Source organism: Genypterus blacodes, unplaced genomic scaffold (genome assembly GCF_046128005.1).
Source record: "Genypterus blacodes isolate CSIRO-AG114 ecotype Tasmania unplaced genomic scaffold, CSIRO-AGI_Gbla_v1 ptg000147l_1, whole genome shotgun sequence".
Classification (NCBI taxonomy): Eukaryota; Metazoa; Chordata; class Actinopteri; order Ophidiiformes; family Ophidiidae; genus Genypterus; species Genypterus blacodes.
Genome location: NW_027466949.1, coordinates 272,433 through 286,547, shown reverse-complemented (window position 1 = coordinate 286,547; position 14,115 = coordinate 272,433). Strand labels below are relative to the sequence as shown.

The window sequence follows — 14,115 nt, the reverse complement described above, 5'->3', positions numbered from 1 at the left end:
AAACGTATCGGAATTGGCGGCGTGAGGAGCGCATGGTCACCAGTAAATCCGTGAATATAGAAACAGTGACCTTCAGAGTCATTTTCCAAGAACCATAAGTGCAGAGCAACGATGGTTTAGTTCAGCTGATAAAGCGAACCCGAACACGTGCAATCAAAATGAGAAATATGACTCCAGTTTAACGATATGGGTTTGAACGCCAGGCTCCATTTCGGCCGCACGCACGAGCCGCGTGTGTGTGTGTGCGCGTACATGGAATCTCCCTTTTCTTCCTCATCCCTCAGCCTCAATCATTCAACTCAACACCTTCCACACTCACAGATTTGAAACCTTTAGAAATGAAGATAACAAATTATACACAGTATATATTTTATTTGACAGGAACAGTGTGCTTAAACAATGCTTGTCAACCATGATTAAACGCCATAAGCTCTGCAAGCTAGCACTTTGTAAAATTACAGATAATTTGGTCTAATTCATCAAAAAAGGGGGCTCAAACAGCCTCCATGTTGGAAAGTCTTTAATTATACCCCTGCTGAGAGAAGCCTGTCGGTGTCACGTGTGGTATAAATGCCTCATGTAGAGACGTTTTAATGCCTTTGATCATGCACCTCATCATCATCCTTTATACAAATATATACACATATTGAAATGCCAGTCAGCAGCAAATACATGGTGAGAACACAGGAAGGATGTGTGCCATAAATGGTCCCATGTTCGGAAAGATTTGGGTGAAGTTCCCTACACATCGTTTACTGCTGCTTGTGTGTTTGAGAACATGTGATTATTTGGGTGTATGCATTTCCTATGTGGCCGGCTGAAATTGAGAAATTACAGTTGGGGGAGCTCAAAGTAAGCAGGGCAAGGTGGAGGGTGAGGGAGGATAATACTGGAGGATGGAGCTGATTGAGGAAATCATGACAGAAACCAGCTGTAATTGTAGGAATCGTCCCGAAAACCTCTGATGATGCATACGCACTGAGGGGACCAAAAATAACAAGTGACCACACTGGGACTTGGCCCCCCCACCCTCTCCGCATGGAGCCTCACTCCCTCTGCAACAGTAAAACCTGCCCTCTGGTGTCTCCACAGCAGTACTGCGTGCCGGGGCTGTCACATACTGCCTTGCATTCACCAACCGGGGCAGAAACAACCCCAAATGTCTTTTCCAGTGGCTCCTTATATAGCTTTATTAGTTGTTTGGAGGGTGAAACACTTACAAAATACACAATTTAAGCTCTATAAACTGTCCTGAAATAGAAAATCAGCGCCCCTCTGTCCTCAGTCGATGGCGAGCTGATCCAATCATAACAGGAAACTTTGTTTATCTCTTTCTATAAAACTAAATAAATCAGGCGTTATCATGACCCAACATAGAGTTTGCTGTTAAACTGCATGTAAAGCAAATAAAACCTCCAGCACCTTTCAGCCATAGCATTCTGCACAACCTCTCCCCCGCACCATTTCCCCTGTTTACCTTATCATGGCGGGGTGGAGGTGCCCAAACGGTCAGGAAAGGTAAAAGTCAAGTTTGTGCAGACAGGCTGAGTGGGATGTAAATTTGGAGATGAGTCTTGCACTGTACATCCTCAATGCCACCTTTGTGAAGCAATACAGGTGCCACTATAAATCTGCTGTTGTTGTTTTTATATATCTGCTTTGACTATTTTCACATGTGGGGATGTTCATACAGGGGGTCTCATAAAGTACCATAAATATAAACCTGAACTTGTTAAAAGCTCTTTAAGAAAGTGGAAATTGAAAATGAAAGGTGTCATTAGATTAACTGTATTCTGCCTACATCACACGCCACTGTTTTTTCTTTATCTTGTATTTATTTTTTGCCTAAACATGATCATTTTCTAGTTCAGAAGAAGACTGAAATAAGTGATAATCATGTGTCTGGATATTCAAGACATGGAGGCACCCTGATGTGACATGCCTGCTTTGGGCAGATCTGTCAGCTAATTACAGCCTAGCAGTGAGGAGGGAGGTACTTGCGTGGTGGGGGCTTTTTTTTTTAATGATGCGAGGGGTAGATATGGTATAAATACCAGCATCATTGTGCTAGAAGGCAGCAGATCCTGAGTTGTGCTTCTACCCTAAGGATATACAGAAGCACCAGGAGCTTACTGGTGCTGAAGAAATTGTTTTCCCTCCCATTGGATGCTGGTACGTGTGTTTTCTCTTCCTCTTCCTCTTCCTCTCTCTCCACCCCTGGAGGAGTTTAGGGGACATCTAGGTTCTTGTGTAGGCCGTGAACGGTTCCTATGGCAGTGGGAGGTTGAGCATGCTGGGGAGAGGAAGCAAACTCTGGCAGAGCTCTGAGCTGAACACCCTGAGTGATGCTTGGAGAGGCTGAGGAGAACCAGGATGCTGACAGATATCTTAAAATCTAACTTCTGTTATTCTAACTTAGCTTTCATTGAGTTTATTTTTTGCATTTAGATTTAGCAAACAAAGCTTAAGTAAGAGAATTCAAAACTGTCTTCCAGGCTTGTTTTGCTAACAATCTCTCCCTTTTCCTCCTGCAGGTCTGACTCTTGAATCATGGACTTACGTGTAGCATGCATCGTGCTCCTCATGGCTACCTTGACAGCAGCTCATGGGAAAGCATATGTGGTGAAGAAGATTGTGAAGGCTGCCCCCCAGTATGAGCCATACCAAGTGAAGGGCCAAGGTAAGAAAGCACATCTTCTCTGAGTAAACTTCCTAAACCTTCCTTGATAGAAGAGCCTACCAACACTTTCCTCACACTCTGCTTTAGTGTCAGCTTTGCACTCCAAAGGCAAATTCTGCTCACCTAAATCATCTCGATACATTTCTTTTCATCCACTCAACACAGTTTTGCCTCTTATCATTAGATCAGCAGCTAGGGATTTAGCATCTCTACTCCAACCAAGAAGGAGCAGTCAGTCAGTCGGTCAGTCAGATAGAGACAAGCATCAGGCAGCTGCACTTTACTCTGAAATCTCTACTCACATGTGCTCCGGAAGCATCGAGCCCCCTGATTGGCTACAGTTGCATGGATCGCTTCTCAAATCACATAGTTCATTTAGATTTAGGATTTGATTGATAGTCCTTAGTGAGCACTGCAGCTCTGCAGCTTTGCAGTTAATTTATTTTTCTGTGGAAGCCAAAGCTGAAGGATCATTCAAATGCTCCTAACTTCACTCTTTACTTACAGTTACTGCAGTTTTTACTGAAATCTCACTCTTTTATTCAGCAAATGCTTTAGCAACATATTTCAAGATTTCACTTGAGAACTTTGTGTTTCTTAGATAGTGGCTGTGAACATAGGGAGTTTCAAAGCCTGTTTGAAGTTCCTTATTTTCACTATCTGGTGAAAAATATGCAATTCTGAACAGCAGCTTATATTTTCTCTCCTTCTTCCCTCTTCTCTTCTTCTTCCTTCTTCCTCTCCAGCTATATCCAAAGTCACAACTGATGTGGGAAGTGCATGTTTTCTGTACAGTACATTTTGCACAGATAAACCAGACAAACTTTAGTCATTGTAGCTGTTGCCTGTGCACATTCTGTCATAGTCAATGTATTATTCATTGCATTTCTAGCACATTCCTATTCAAAACCCAGGCAGAGATTCTATATATTCAAAAGAAAACTACATACAGTGCATCTTAAAGGTTTGGCTGTAGCCTTAATTGAAGGTTTAAACGCAGTGTAAAATATAACCCTTTTGTCTTAATCTACACTGATTTCAGAAAGTTGCTCCTGCCGAATTATTTTTAGATTGACAACTGACAATTACAGTTCAGTCACCCAGCAGTGTGGTTTGCCTGGGTGTGCCTGCAAACAGAAGTGGAAACATCTGTGAAGTCTTATCCAAACAGGCTGCAGTCAGCCAAGGAGTGATGCCTTATACACTCCACTACATGTGACCACATGAAGAGACTCCCTCTGATTCAGACTGACTGTTTCACATGACGCCTCCTCCATTTTACTGCTTTCTTTTTTATCTTACTGTTATAAATGTCAATTAGATAAAATACTAAAATGAGAGCTGAGCCCATTTTCAACATTTAAATTGAAAGATTTAAGAGTTTGAGGTCTAATTAGGTTGATTAATTACTTTATGAACTTTTTTTAATGGTTTATTAACTCACAGGCATATTTAATGTACAATATTATAGGGAAAGAGGTTGCTACACCTCCTATTTGTATTTATATCTTATTAAATCAGCACAATTCTTCTAAATTTGTTCCTTGAATGGAATCTTATAGCTTATAGCAATTTAAGGTACAATTGCTGCTATAATTGTTGCACCATGTTGTTCAATACAGAGACAAGTAGCTTAATAACTGAACAACCTAAACATCTGAAGATCAAGTTAAAGTTTTCTTACACATTGTTCTATTTAGGTTATATTATATTTTGTGTGTGTAACACTGTGCAGATGCTTTGATTTAGTGCTTTACAGTAACAACATTTCTAAAGTGTTCATAAGCAGCACTGAGATTCTGACTTCCACTTTGTTCTTATTTTCACATGTTTTCATAAAGAACATGTTTTATTTATTTGAGTTGTGTTGTGCTGATGATGATCCCCGGGTATCTCTGTTTGACTCTTCACAGTGGTGGCAGGTGAGCCTGGTCCTCCAGGTGAGCCTGGCGCTGAGGGCCCTGAGGGACCTCCCGGCCCCCCAGGTGAGAGTGCTGAGGGTCTGCCTGGACCTCAAGGACCCGCTGGACCTCCTGGACCACCTGGCCGCTCCATTGCAGGAAAGCCTGGATCTGCAGGTGGACCTGGCAAACCCGGTGTCCCTGGCGCCAATGGTGAGAATGGAGAAGCTGGAGCTCCTGGCTCTCAGGGACCTAGAGGACATTCCGGATCTGCTGGAAGCCCTGGACCCGCTGGTCTCTCTGCCACTGGCAAGTCTGGACCTGCTGGTCTTCCAGGAGCAATGGGGCCAAGGGGAGAGTCTGGTCTGAAGGGACATCCAGGTGTACCTGGCCTGCCAGGTGCTAAGGGTGATAGAGGGGTGGGTGTTTCCGGACCTCAGGGTGAGACAGGAGCCGTTGGACCTATGGGGCCAGTAGGCGCCCCTGGTCAGTCTGGAGTTGGAAAGCCAGGAAGAGCAGGTTCCGCAGGTGAGCCAGGAAAGTCAGGTACCCCAGGTAGAGATGGTGCTACTGGTCCCATGGGACCACAGGGCGCCAAGGGACACACTGGTGCCCCAGGTGTAGGTATGTCAGGTAAACCAGGTGAGAATGGAGCCCCAGGTCTGCCTGGTCCAGCTGGCCCTAAAGGCCACCAGGGACCTGGTGGAGCAACTGGTGCCCCTGGTGTCCCAGGATATGGCAAACCAGGAGCAAATGGAGAGAAGGGAGAGAGGGGAGCGACAGGTAGCACAGGAGCCACAGGGGTAAAGGGTGAACAAGGTCCAACAGGTTACACTGGTGCTACTGGCTCAACTGGAGCCACTGGTCCTGCTGGCCCTCAAGGTCCAGTAGGTTTCCCAGGTGACACCGGTGCTACTGGTGCTAAAGGTGACACAGGTGCAACTGGAGCTCAGGGATCAAAGGGAAACAAAGGAGATCAGGGAGCTCAGGGTTTCCAGGGTAAACAGGGTTATCCAGGTGCTGCTGGCCCCCCTGGGCCCAGAGGAGCCAGTGGTCCTTCAGGAGACAAAGGTGTTGGAGGTGCCCCCGGCATACCAGGTGCCTCAGGTATTCCCGGCCCTGCTGGACCCAAAGGTCACCCAGGCCGTGCTGGTGAGTCAGGTGCTGCTGGTGCTGAGGGTGCTCCTGGCTCCAGAGGACCTTCTGGGCCTCAAGGACCCGCTGGTGCTCCTGGCCTGAAGGGCCACCCAGGCCTTACAGGTGCTCCTGGCCCTGCTGGCCTGGCTGCTAAGGGTGTCACCGGACCTCAGGGTGCCCCTGGTCTGCCTGGTGATGATGGTGCTGAGGGAGCTGTGGGACCCTCTGGCCCCCCAGGTCCCCCTGGCCCTCCTGGTGAGGTTATGTTTGAGAAGAGCATGGGCATTGGCGAGGTTATGGTCAAGTCCCCCATGTCTGCTTTCACTGTGTCTCTGGCTTCCCCCTACCCAGCTGCAGGCAGCCCCATTAAGTTTGACCAGACAGTTTACAACGCTGAGAATCACTATGACACTGAGACCGGCCTGTTCACCTGCCAGGTGCCCGGAGTTTACTATTTCTCATACAGCATCCATGTGAATGGAGCTCATGCTCTGGTGGCTCTGTACAAGAACGGCCAGCCTGTTATGTTCACTTATGATGAGTACAACAAGGGCTTCCTGGACCAGATGTCCGGTAGCGCTGTCCTCCTGCTCGACGAGCAGGACACAGTCTACATCCAGATCCCTGATGATGAGGCCAATGGTGTCTTTGCTGCCGAGAATGTCCACTGCTCCTTCTCTGGCTTCCTCATTGCCTCAACGTGATAGGTTGATCGTTTCCAAAAGCCAAACAAATACAAATGCAATCTGTTTCTCAAACTAAAGTAAACTTCCTGTTATGTCTTCTCAGCAGAACACAAACAGGCAGTTCACTCTCTCCTTTGAGGAATAGTGGCATCGCAACTTGAAAAATACAAGAAATGGGTGCTTAGAAGAAGGAAAACTAATTTATGAAAACAGGTGATCAGGGATGGGGAAAGCAATCCACAAAGTTACTAGTGAGCTTTTGTAATGGAGACAGCATGTGAAATTGAGGTGTTATAACTGTGTGTTTCCACTCTGCTCCTTTTATACTGATTTCAACTGGTGATTCTTATTTTAATGTTTGTCTGATTTTATTTCTTTTGTTTTGTTTTGTGTTGTGTTGTACAACCTTGCCTTTCAGTGACCAAAACTCTTATTAAAACTACACAAATTCTCTCTGTGCAACATGTTGTAACTGTTGTCCTTGTATGTGACTTGACTATTGTGAAAAGGTAATGGTCAAATTGACTATTATGATGATATAAGTCACCTCAATGCTGTCATACAAATACAAACTGTTTACCAACAACTTTGTTACACCCCTTCACATGCATTTTGTCATGTAAAGCATAATGACCCAAATAAAAGATGTCTTAACACACTTATTTGTCTATGTGGTACTTTTAAAAAGAACCTAAAACTATACTACTATAAAACTATGCAAATTGCTTATAGATAAATCACTTGAGGGTATCTAAGAAATAAAACATAAGAAACTGACTTTTACAATTTAAGGTTAAATTCAACTCAGCTCTCAAATTAGTCAGATTGTTTAATATATTGAGAAACGCAACTTCATTCATGAAATTTCCTCATATGTCTCTTTCTTCTGAGAGGTCAGAGGTCAACTGCTGAGAAACGGCCCTGCAGCTGATCGCAATTCATTGTAAATCACCCATTCATAAACTCATACACCCACACACCCACTCATTGACTGATGGTAGAGGCCAACCTGCTCATCAGGAGCAATTAGAGGGTTTGGGGTTCAGTGTCTCCCTCAACAACTTATTCTATTACTGTTGCTGTCTGGCTGAGACTCTCTGGGTTTGTCTGGGTGGCAGCCACAGTTTACAAAAGCTACTTCAGCCAACATGTCTGAAGATGTATGTGCTGAAAATAGTCTGCATGTGGGGGGACAGGGATGGTCCTCCAGCAGGCCGGAGGCTGTTTTGATCTTTTCTGGGAGAGGGAGAGATGGTGGTTAGGTGAGGGGCCAACAGGACAGATCAGAGGCCAATCTGGTCTGAGGGAAACCGTCTGAGGGGGACTGTCGTTCAGAGGCGGTCTGCGGTGTAGAGGTGGGACAGACAGGAAAAAGGACGTGACACTGCCCCATGGTTAAGCTTACCGCACACCAAAATGATCCGCTGGGCGTAACGCTCCTAAACTCCTTCATACTGTAACTGCAAGGCATGATGGGATACTTCATGGCTGTGAACAGCACATGGTGCATTCAGGGGGCCAACATGGACAGCCAATACCTCATAATTGTAACCTAGGACGTGCAGACCAGGATGCAGGGACAGAAATATTATGCGCCAAACACACCCTTCTTGTGGTGTGTTAAGCTGAAGTACACAGGATAAATCTGGGTGCAGAGGAAACAGACAGTTTAAAAAGAGCTTGGGTGCAGCTGTGGGCAACTAAAAACACCCTGAAGAAGTGAGCTGTCATCTCTTTGACTCGTAAATGTTCCTGGTGTTTTCATGAGGTCTGAGGTTCTGTAGAAGGATTTTCAACATGTCAATACTGAACACAACCATCACTTACTGTAGGTCTCTCTGCAGACGCAATAACACTTGCACTTGTAAAAATGTTTGTTCCAAAAAAACATTTACAGCGCAAACGCAGCGTGTGTGTGATTGAATAAGACACACATACTCTCCCTAAATTGTATCACATAATTATGTTGTGGTCACTGCCTGAGAATACTAAAGTAGTTAGTGTACAGAATAAAATATGCTTGTGATCGTATTATTTAGAAGATGCTTGACCATTAGAACCATCTTTGTCCTTTCTTTTGTGGCGATGGGGATCAGTAAACAAAGCAAACCTGGTATGTGTTTTGAGGTCGAATCCCTAAAGCCTTACCCACTCATTTACATTCTATAAAAGTGAGGAAAATTGCGTTAAAGGTTTTTTTTTAGAGGCTATTGCACCGTTTCATTTTCCTCACTTCAGTTATTGCATCCTTCCAATAATAAATCAAACTGCACACAAACTATATCTGCAAGTGTGACAGTAAATGCTATGTTAATTTTATGGGGTGTAAGGTGCCCGCCTTCGTTCCAAAACCTCATAAAAGATGCTGTGTGTGCAGCCCAGCACTCAGTTTGATGATACATCACCTTTCTGGTACTTCACCACAAGGGGGTGCTATTCAGCCACGGTCTTTAAATCTCCACATACAGACAGGTGACTTGGAATACATATAAATAAAACGAGCTCAGATTGCCAATTCACACTTTATTCCTTTATTATTCCACAGTGCTCATGGAAAATAAACTGAACACCTTCATATCATTATGTAGTCAAAGTTACATTCCATATTGAACAAGGTGAAGCCTCATTATATACAAAAAGATGTTTCGAAAGATTGCACCCCTAACCATTTGTCTGTTCTCCAGTTTAGACTGATGCACATTTATGTGGTGTTGTAGTCATCACAGCTTGATGCAAAATTTGCTTAAAACGTTTCCCAATTTTATTCAATCTTACAAATGGTGAAAAACAAGAAAACGTCATTTACAATGGGTAATCTGTTAAAAACTTCAGTCATTTAGGTACATCTCAGTCATAAAACCAGTAATATCAAAGTCTATACAACGTGCATTACTACAGAGTTTGGAAATGGTGGAATCTAAATGGAAAGTGATGAGCACCTATTGGTTTGACAGTAAACTAGATCTAGATCATTCAGGAATGGTTTTGTGTCCACAGGAGGCATTGAGCTTAAAGAGTTGTAAACAACTGCGCACTGCAAAGACAACATTAAGACTTGCTTCAGATTTCCCTTTAAATATCACAACGTGTCATTGTTGCAGACACAGCTTTAGCTGCTACATCCAATTGCCCAGCACCAAATACTTGGATTAAATATGTCAAATTCAACCTGTCAACACAGTCATGGTTTCATGTAGAAAACACTCACACACACACATACACATACAGTCGCACTTTCACACTCACCCACGTCACAAATGCAAGCACCACTGAGCAGTGAGGGAGCAGCACACCTCCTGTCCATCACTGCCAAGGACATTGCAGTCATTATGGATGAAATGGTTGCAGAATAGTAAACAAACACCAACAAAAAAGAAACAAAAATCCCTGGTTTTAGACAAGTCCTTGCATTCCTTCAGACAGGCTTCGTCGCCTCCTTCGTTTCTGTGTCTTCTTCAGCAGGATTACTCAGCAGCAGCAGCCGGGGCCTCTGGACTAGCTTCTGCCTCTGGCTCAGCAGGTGAAGCCTCAGCTGGCTTCTCCTCCACCACCGCCTCTCCTTCTTCCTTCACCTCCTCGGCCTTCGGCTCCTCAGCAGGAGCGGGGGCTGCCTCCTTGGCTCCTTCCTCAGTGGCTTCGGCCGGCTTGGCCTCCTCGGTGGTTGCCTCCTCCGTCTTCTCCTTCTCTCCTTCGGCCGGTGCTGCTGCTGCCGCTCCCTCCTCCGCCGCTCCCTCCTCTGCCGCTTCCTCAGAATCCTTCTTGGTCTTCTTAAATGAGAAGCCGCTCAGCTTGAAAGAGGGTTTCTTGAAGGAGAAACGCTTTTTCTTCTGCTTGCCGTCCTCGCTGGTGGATGGCGTGCCTTCCTCTGGCTTGGCGGAAGCCTCCCCGTTTGTGGCAGCGGGCTCCTTCTCTCCGTTGGCCTGGGCAGCCTCTACTTTCTCCTCTTCCTTTGGCGCCTCCTCAGAAGGACTGCTGCCGTTGGCCTGCACATCTGCCTTGTTGGCCTCCTCTGCAGCTGGAGAGGCGTCGCCATTGGTCTTGGCATGGCCGTTCTCCTATAACAAGACAGGAAATACATTTAAATCAAGAGCAACATTATATTCAGGTAGATACAGGTACATACACTCTGCATAATCATTCCTCAGAGGCCCATAGTAACGCACATAGTAACCTGTCTGCACACTGCCCCCTACACTGTCTGCCGGCGCTATGACATTTAATCAAAGTCACCGCCTGGCAGGAACCAATAGGAAAATACTCCTAAAACTGCAGCAACATCTGTTACTAGGAGAGTGACGACAGATCAGTGGCCTTCAGCAGTGGGCTGGTCGATTTGGGCGTCAGTTCTCCCCACCAACCACTAGGCGGCGTTGCATGTTGAACCGATAAAGGAGGAATATTGGGATTTTGGGCTTGTTAAAAGGCTTTAATAGTCTAATCACGCATGTTATTGTTGACGTAAAATGATTTACGCCCTTCATCCTCACATGTTTTTATTTTTAAATGGTGTCAAACGGGCGAGTTCTGTGTTCAAAACGCGTGGATGTCTTCTAGAACCTGGCAACAAAGGCGTGGTATGTGATTTATAAAATGGCCATGCCACCGCCAGAGCGACCACAAATACCAGCCACGCTATTATGTTTTTTAGACAATTATCATTTTAAGATGTGCATAAATACGATCCAAGCAAATTTGTATTTAACAGCATATCCAAATCTTTCATTTCATTTATTCACTCTATGCTGAACAATGATATTGGTCGCCCATGCATTCATCCACAAAAAGGATTAAATATGTGCATGGGTAATTTTAAAAGGTATCAATAAAACACTGTACGTTTTTAGAACTCGTATTTCTCTGTGGATTAACTCGATTGTAGCAAACGGCTCTTGGGTGGAAACATGTGGCCACTTTCCCCTGGATGCCGGTGAGCGTGTGGGTGCGCTACATTGAACACGGAATACGCCATTGACTCAACACATTGCCAAACTGACACCAAAATTGCCGTTGAGTATTCGGGTTAAAATGCAAACATTAACACGCTTACCTGTCCGTTTGATTTGGCCGCAACAGCTGCCCCTTCCGCCTGCTTTTCCACCGCGGTTTCCTCCTTTCCAGCGGTTTTGGAGTTTTGCGATCCCATGCTTTATGGTCCAACAAAGGAACCCTAACCGATCAGAAATGAATGAACAAAGACCGCAAGCTTCCTTCCCAAAATTCAGTCAAACACCGACGCCTCCTTCTCCAGAGGATTCGGCCAGAAAGCACAGAATCGCAGCAAGGAACGCGTGAGGATTTGTAAAATGTGAATTTTGCGCAAAAGAAAGGCGAATTCTTTTGATTTTTTTTCCTCGAGCACAGTTTGTAAATGGAGAAATTGGCCCCGCCGCAAATGAGATGCGGAGTACAACGCCCAAGTCCCCTGATGAATGGGCACTGGGTCTATGACGTCACAGCCGCTCCGTCTCCACCAATCACAAGTCTCCAATCCTCAACGCGAGGGGGGGTCATGGAGTAGGGGGGCCTTGGACAATAGGGGAGAAACAACAACATGGCCTGGAACTTGTGCTTATTTCCACCTTAAAGTGCAGTTAAACTTGAATTAATTCTGTCTGAAAACGACCTTTCAGAGGGTTTCTGTAGTTGTGGCTTTAAATCTAAAAGAAGGAATTCGTCATCACAAAGGTAAATTAAGTTTAAAGATATGTTTCAGAAACTACAGAAAGCATCCAAGGCAAATGTTAAACATCTTTATTCTCTCTCCATTTGCATAAATTACATAAAATGAACTTCTTTTATGGGGTATACACAGTTAACACTCAATTTGTCGCAACGAAGAGGTCAACTTTCTTCTTTATCCTATATTTGGATCGCAATTTGCTTCCTGGACGTAGACATAGACTCAAATATAAACAACACAGTGATGAGGACCCAGTAAGACAGTAAGAACAATAAGCACAAACAAAGGAAGCAGTTGAAATGGTTAAATAAAGGAGTCAATTTCCCCAGTGAACTGTGGTTACCATTGTCCTTTGTCTTTTATTTTGAAATAATTGAAGGAAATCTTTGATATATAGTCCAATTACACCACACAAAGGATCCATTATGGAACACTACATTGCAATTTGTGACTAGATAGATTCATGGGAGTGTCACTGTGATTACTACAGAGCCTACTTAAAGTTTGTGGGACCTTTGTAATGTTTCCCCATTCAAAAGTGAAAGTTAAAAAATGTACAACTTCAAACATCTATGTGCCAAAACAAGCGCCTGGTATGGACAAACTGAGCTGAGAAAGCAGAGCTCAGCTGGTTTCACAGACATTCACATATGTTCCTCTCTGAAAACAAACATGTCTGTGTCAGTTTAAGCCCCTCTGCCCACGTCGTCCCTCAGCCCTCGTCTTGCATAATAGTGTCTTGTGTTCTTGTTGCAGCTGGAGCATCCCAGTGACCCAGATATAATGAGAGTTTATGGCTGCCTGCTCCAGCCTGTAGTACTCTGAGTCCACCGCCATCCACAAGTCTGCACTCTGCCATCACTGCTTGACCCACATTGCCATGGTTACCGGTCCAAAATGGCTTCAAGGAATAGGTCGCAGTGGTCTTTGGCGTTCTTGTGTTAGTGATTCCTATAGAGAAGGAGGGTTCAGAACTTTGCAGCACAGGCGGCAGGCAGTTGTGGATTAGGGTGACTTTTGTTCACCCAACCTCCTTTCAGCGGACAACTAGGCCGCGCTCATTGTTGTGATGCTCTGATGACATGCAAAGCTTTTAATTATCATGGTGATCTGTGGCGAATGTGTCAAGTGGCGAACAAAGCCTGGAGAGCAGTGAGCCTTTTCAAACTGGAATCAGATGTTTGGCTCCAAAACATCGAGATATAAAAGTTTCACTTGTCCAGCAGATTCAACCTCAAAATGGAGTGTTTATAATAATTGAGAACATTCCTAAACAGATTACTTCTCAGGAACATCAGCGGTGTATACACCGATTTGAAAAACATTTATTTAGGTTTATTCTAACAGTTTGACCTGACTGTTTGACTTTGTAATTGTTTGCCTGGTGCTGCTGTTTGTGGCTTTATTCTGTATCAACCTTTAATAGGAGAATTAGCATGGAGTGTCAAGTTGGGAGAAATAAGTCAAACCACAAACTCAGAGGTTTATATATCTCCTGTGGCTCAAATTAGATTTTAGTTTTATGTTTCTGTTCATCTCTTTTTATCTATTTAACTTCTTCGGGCAACTGCCTTTTCCTTGTTTTTCTCCATATTTATAGACAAAGGATGGGGATGCAAAAAAAAACAAAAACAGAGCTCGAATTACTTTAGTTTGCCAACCTTGCCTTGTTTTTCCTTTTTTTGTGACTCCAAAGACAAGGAGGCGCTCCACTATGCATTGTAATTTCTGATTGGCTGAGCTCGATGCCAATTTGAAGCTTTTAGTCCGTGTGGATGCGCATCGACCGTACGCAATCACAGCTGCACCAAGACAACGGCGATAAAACCGGAAAAAGATATGACGTTTCCATTAAAATAAAAGCACGAGATAAGGTAATTTTTACACATTTCACTTGGTCCACCAACAAAAATCGGAGAGCAGATAGAGCAATAGCAACAAACAACAATAAATGTAAATACTTAACTCAAATAATATCCAAAATATTGCAAAGAGGCAGCCAACGATTATAGAGGAATAGGTTGTGGAAAT

At 44.3% G+C, this 14,115-nt stretch overlaps 2 protein-coding genes across 2 annotated transcripts; one reads left to right on the top strand and one right to left on the bottom strand.

Moving 5' to 3' along the window:
* Positions 1-2,077: 2,077 nt before the first annotated feature.
* Positions 2,078-7,062, top strand: col10a1a (collagen, type X, alpha 1a). Its single transcript, XM_076165644.1, has 3 exons — positions 2,078-2,172; positions 2,535-2,680; positions 4,594-7,062. Exons 2-3 carry the CDS (start codon positions 2,551-2,553, stop codon positions 6,420-6,422), a joined length of 1,959 nt encoding a protein of 652 aa, XP_076021759.1. The 5' UTR covers positions 2,078-2,172; positions 2,535-2,550; the 3' UTR covers positions 6,423-7,062.
* Positions 7,063-8,920: 1,858 nt separating this feature from the next.
* Positions 8,921-11,802, bottom strand: marcksb (myristoylated alanine-rich protein kinase C substrate b). The gene is made up of 2 exons (XM_076165563.1): positions 11,452-11,802; positions 8,921-10,459 (listed from the first exon to the last, which is right to left on the bottom strand). The coding sequence occupies exons 1-2, from the start codon at positions 11,545-11,547 to the stop codon at positions 9,869-9,871; spliced, it is 687 nt and encodes a 228-aa protein (XP_076021678.1). The 5' UTR covers positions 11,548-11,802; the 3' UTR covers positions 8,921-9,868.
* Between the last annotated feature and the right edge of the window lie 2,313 nt (positions 11,803-14,115).

Coding starts and splice junctions, on each gene's coding strand:
- col10a1a (XM_076165644.1), top strand. CDS start 2,551: ATGGACTTACGTGTAGCATGCATCGTGCTCCTCATGGCTACCTTGACA. Junction 2,681..4,593: donor ATACCAAGTGAAGGGCCAAG/GTAAGAAAGCAC, acceptor GACTCTTCACAG/TGGTGGCAGGTGAGCCTGGT.
- marcksb (XM_076165563.1), bottom strand. CDS start 11,547: ATGGGATCGCAAAACTCCAAAACCGCTGGAAAGGAGGAAACCGCGGTG. Junction 10,460..11,451: donor CGGCCAAATCAAACGGACAG/GTAAGCGTGTTA, acceptor GTCTTGTTATAG/GAGAACGGCCATGCCAAGAC.